The sequence below is a fragment of the Choloepus didactylus genome, chromosome 16 (assembly GCF_015220235.1).
Source record: "Choloepus didactylus isolate mChoDid1 chromosome 16, mChoDid1.pri, whole genome shotgun sequence".
In the NCBI taxonomy this organism is placed as follows: Eukaryota; Metazoa; Chordata; class Mammalia; order Pilosa; family Megalonychidae; genus Choloepus; species Choloepus didactylus.
The window spans coordinates 29,127,667-29,133,344 of NC_051322.1; the positions used below are offsets into that span (position 1 = coordinate 29,127,667).

General features: G+C 40.4%; 1 protein-coding gene across 1 annotated transcript; it reads left to right on the forward strand.

Moving 5' to 3' along the window:
• The first annotated feature begins 4,824 nt into the window (after positions 1-4,824).
• Positions 4,825-5,302, forward strand: LOC119511837 (transcription elongation factor A protein-like 8). Its single transcript, XM_037806354.1, is given in 2 exon segments — positions 4,825-5,001; positions 5,004-5,302. Coding segments are annotated over 2 exon segments (351 nt in total). The 5' UTR covers positions 4,825-4,949.
• Positions 5,303-5,678: the final 376 nt, after the last annotated feature.

Genomic DNA, 5,678 nt, shown 5'->3' on the forward strand with positions numbered 1-5,678 from the left:
GCTCAGACATATGGACAAGCTCAGTTACCAACAGAGCAGCTGAAGAAATATCTTCTAAGGAAAGATTTCTAACATTTTAATATTTTAGCAGCAGAATGCTTTTTCTCTCCCAAATCATATACCAAACCCCCTGTGCACCCGTATGAAAAAAAGATAAAAATAACTTTTCTGGTTAAAGCACTGTTTGGATTTCAGAGCCCAGCTCTGCCTCTGCCACCCCTCAGCAGCACTCCAGGGAGTAAGTCCTGGTCCCTTGGTAAGTCCCTGTCCAGTGTGATAACCAAGTCTCCGAGCACCTTCACAGCTTTGGGCCCTGGATCTTCCCAGCCCATGAGTCTTATCTCATCACACAAGATCCACATGGATCCTCCTCTTCTGCCTGAATGAGAAGCCTTGCACATCCGTCAGATCCTGCACCTTCCCTCCGACAGCAAACACATAGGAAGGTTGGACACCACCACCTTGATACTTCCCTCCGACAGCAAACACATAGAAAGGTTGGACACCACCACCTTGATACAGGGTCAGTGCTCAAGAACAAGGCAGGCTGCTCTCTAGGGCTGGTGTCGCTCACCTCCCAGATTCTGGACCTCTTTCCTGCTGGGGCCAGCAGCATCTGCCTCAAGCACCAGCCCCTGGGAATTTGCTCTTTGGCTTATCAGAATCCTAGTTTCCATCCCACCCCTTCTTGACCCATCATATTCTGCTCTTCCTCTTCCCTAGACCTGTTTTTCTTTCTCTTATATTTTGTTCTTCAGAGCTTTGCCCAAGCAGCTATTTCATAAGTTAGCAAAAAGAATTGATATTAAGGTTTGTCAGCAAAGTGTGATAAAATAGGGCACTGGTGGGGGGTGGGGGGAGCAGTATTTTTTAAAAGCCAGGAATCTCCACTAAACACGTAGAATTGTTATAAATGCCAAGACTTCCTTTTTGCAATACACACCTATGCAGAAAAAGTCTAGTATAAGGGGTCAGAATTTTTTCATAGAGTTTGTACCTGAATAAATGAGAATATTTATAGTCTCAGAAGTTTTAAAGTGTCAAGATCCAAACCTTTTCTTTAAACAGCAAATAAATAGATGTAATGTTACAAAGTAGTAATAGATTAACTCTATGTTTTGGTTTCCTTTTTTTAAGTATTTAGTGCACAATATGCTAAAATGTACTTTTAAAGTAGAAAAACATTCTCCATGCCTGAGATTTCTTTTTGTCTTCATTTTCCAATTACTTATCTCATAATACTAAGCAAGTCCAAATGAGAAAGAATAACTATTCATTCAAAGCAATGAAATGTAGAAGAAAAAATCTGATTGTGTTCCATATAGGCCTACGCCATGTAATGCATTGTTTAACAATCAGAAAATACCCACAAAATATGTCCCTAATGTGAATTGAGAACTTGAATGTGCTCGTGGAAGACATCTTCAGATGCTGTAACATTCCTAGGATGCTAAACTCACCAGGCTTAATTATTAATTAAATTAGGTCATGAGTACCCATCAAAATGATGCCCCAAAGACTTCTGACCCACACTTTTGAAATTTTCCAAGATATTTTAAATGCAGTGATCATGCCCCAAACTAAAAACTTGCTTCAGAATATGCTGAACGGTTTAATAATGTGATCTATAGACAACACAGGAGGGCCAGGGATCCAGGTGGGCCTCAGAACGAATGGAGTCAGAAATATGAATCCTGTCAAGTGTCCTGGAAGGCTCATCTCTTTCTACCACACAGCACCTTCTTCCACACAGGAGACTCGACCCCCTCATCTCCAAGTCTAGAGAGGGAGTGGAATCCCACATCTCGGGTCCCAGTTCTAAAATCCCAGGGAAGCATCTTACTGAGTCAGTCACCAGATGGAACACTGGTGGGGGGAAAAGGTCAATATAAGGAGAGCCACTCCCCCCCCACCACCACCACATGATTGGAAGACACTTCCTTACTTCCCGCAGAAGGCAGTGCTGTGGGCACACAACACTGCCAATGTCAACACAGCTCCTGCATGTTTTGGTCTATTTGGTGAGGTAATATACAGAAACACATACAGAGCAATCAAATACAGGAGTTATCCCAAGACAATGCATGATTTCTTATCAATAACATATCAAAGAAAAAAGATGTTCAACCTTCGAGTAATAGAATAGTTGTTTTAGTCTGCTGGTGACTTTTCAAATATAATCTTAAACTGTAAGCAAGCAAGAAATTGTAAAATGTAGCCTTCAAAGCTCGAGACAGGATACAATGGAAGCTCCTATTCTCACAAAGGAGCAATTTGTAAATGTAAAGTCTGCAAACATATGTAAATATAAAGTCTCCAGGCTCTTGAGAAAGACAGGAAAGCAGGAGATAACAAGTTACTGAAGTTCTCCAAACCTGTTACACAACATGTAAATGTAAAGTTTGCACCTTGCCACCTGGCTCCTGAAGAAAACAGAAAAACCGGAAGTAACTAAATTGATTCCCTTTGTCTCTAATGGGTTTAGCCAATTAAAGAATCACTGGAAGACAGCCTCAAAGCTCCCAGATAGAGGGGCCTTTTGTCTATCACTCTTGTTGCATGATTATCTCTCTTTGACTCTGAACCTGGGGATAAAACCCAACTGGAGAAACACTCGGGGGAAGCTTCCCCTGCTTTCCGACCGCATAAAATAAAAAACCATCTTTTCCTCTTCAGCCGGGTTCAGTGTGACTTCTGTTAGCTGTGCCGATCAACGGACCCATATTTGGGAAATGCCCCTTCCTCGTTAGAAATTGTGAAACTTCGATCCAAGTGGGAAGGTGTAAATAATGTAAACAAAGAGAAGAATTTAAAAACGAAAAGATGTGTATAGATAAAATAATCAAAGGTCTATGTTGTAGGAAAAAGGGGAGACAAAATAAGAATTTTTAAATGAGTGAAGATAAGGGTAGTAAGCTTGAGGATGGAAACCAGATTTTGAAATAAATATTAAATCTGTTCTTTTATTTTTTTGCTATTCCTCAATCAACATTAACAAACAATATAAGTTTTTACTTTCAGTTTCCTACTCTCATTCTGTTAACTTTCTGGCATGCACTCTGATTACATATGAGAATAAATGCACTGCTCAAGAGTGAAAATGAGAGTGCATTTGGAAAAAATAAGGAAAGGAGCTAATGTAAAAAACCACACACTCTTCAAGAACTTAAAAACATTAAAAACTGCTAACGTCACAAAAACATCTAACACCTAATTCCAGTTGTGAATCAAACTGCAGACCCCGATGATTCTTTGAGGAACATTCGCAGGGTGCAAAGGTCATTCTTTGCCCCAACTCGCTGGGAATGAGTCTCCCCAGCGTGGCCACATTCCTTGGTGTTTGTATTTGTCAGTTTGTAAAGCTGGTTTTTAGCCATTTTCTTTCCCTTGAGCCTCTCCTTAGACCAGTGACAAAGGCAGAGCCGATATTGCTTTTTCCACTATATAGATGAATTAAAAGAGGTCAGAGCAATAAAGTGACTTGACCAAGTTCCCACAGTTGGAGAGAACAGGCCTAGAACCAGCACTTCTGATCCTAAAACCAAGGCTCTTTCGGGGGTGCTCTGCTGCCTCTGAATGTTTGAGCACATAAACAGGTGGGTGATTCTAAATCTTCTAACATGGAAAGCACAGGCACCAACCTTCAGAATGGACAGTGGCCGCCGAGCAGGGGCAGGTCCAGGAAGCCCCCTTCAGTGCCAGACGCTGACTGCTTAGCTGCTGGATTGTGTGAAGACATGGGCACTTCCATTTGGGAGTGGCCAAAAGGGGTGAGGGGACTGGGGCAGTGGCTAGCTACCTATTACATGACTTGATTATAACAAGCAGTATAGCCAGCCTTCTGGTGGATCCCCACTGAATATTAGCCGTCCTCCCAAGGAATACTGATTGAAAACAGTAAATGTTTCAATAAATGTTATGTTCTCTGAGGCTATTTACAGTTGGATATTATAAGAATCTAGCTTTTCATGGGCCTGAAGCATATAAGGAAGTTGGAAAAGCTTATGTCCACATTACTATTGATCAGCAGTTTGTGATATGGAGAAGAGAAAAGTTCTTAAAAAGTTAACGTCCTCATCTACGTGACACCATCAAATCAGCCAAAACAGAGTTATTGGAGACCCCTGACAGAATTAATCATCCCTGTGCAGCAAAAGACTAATAAACCTTGAGAACTGCATGACTTAGTTCTTTGCATTGTTCACAGGTTCAGCCACAGGCCCATCTCTTACCAGCTGAGCCTCAGTTTCCTCCTCAATAAAATGAGGATCACAACATCCATCTATATAGGATTTTTATGAGAATTAAATGAGTAAGTGTATGTATGTTAAGTGCCTGGCTCCTAGTAGGTGCTCAATAAATATTCTTTGCCAAAAGGCAAAGGAGGAAAGAAATAACAAAGATTAGAGAAGAAAAGAATGAAATTTAGAACATCAAAACAATAAAAGGATTCAACTAAAACAGAAGGTAGTTCTTTGAGAAAATCTATTAATTAGAACAGAAAGGGAATTATAACAATAACCTGGAGGGTCTGGAGAAAAAATTCTAATTGCCTAGTCTGCCTAGGATGGAGCTATTTCCATCTGCAATACCAATCTTGTTTGTTTCTACACCACTTGAGGACCAAGAAGGCATTACTGAATAGCTAGTAAACTAGATGATTAGGCATTTCTCTAACTCATAGAATGAGGTGATTTCCAATGTTTACCTCAAGATTTGTGGTTGTAATGGACACATTCCAGTCATTACAAAATAGAGGAAAAAAGCTAAAGAAGAATTTGAAGGGAGCAGCTCCCTATTGCTGGAGAAAGAGAAAGTGCCCCGGATCCCTTCAGGACTCTTGGTCTTTTGGGCGCTGCACAAATTGAGGTGAGGAAAGAGGGAAGAAAATCCCCTGGATCCCTGCAGGGTTAATTTATTCAAAAGGAAAAAACAGAAAAATACTCAGCATGCAAAAATTTTGTGAAGAAAATGAAGGAAAGCCATAGAACATGTCAAAGGCTGAGAAGACCGCCCTTTGGAAGATGCACCACAGGAGGCAGAAGGAAATCTTCAACATTATGGAGAAGGTGTAAGCCAGGAAGCAGGGGGAAACCTTAGAGGAGGGCTAGCTCAACCTGAGCAGGGAGTTAAGGAGGCTACTCCCGTTAGGCGTTTGGACCCTGAAGAAATGATAAGAGGAGTAGATGAGTTGGAAAGGCTTAGGGAGGAGATAAGAAGAGTAAGAAACAAGTTTGTTATGATGCATTGGAAGCAAAGACATTCACACAGCCGTCCTTATCCTGTGTGCTTTAGTCCTTGAATTATTTTTGTCTCATTAAAATCTGACACCTGCTTTCTTTTTGTTAGTATTTTCTGATACATCTTTGACCTTTGTTTTACTTTTAATCATCTGGCAGTATTTTGTTTTAGGTAGATACCCTCTTACCAGATTCTTGTTGGATTTTGTATTTTGACCCATTCAAGTATGTTTTTCAATTGGGTAGTTTCACACGTATGCATGGAAAGATGTTTCTCCCATATTGTAAAATAAAAAATAACAGGTTACAAAACAGCATAGTATCAGCTCAAATACATAGGATAAAATTCCAAACTGTGTGTTTGTGTGTGTATATGTATATACATATATCAATAACTTGACTGCTTGTTTCTGTATGGTGTGTGTTTTTGGTTTTTTT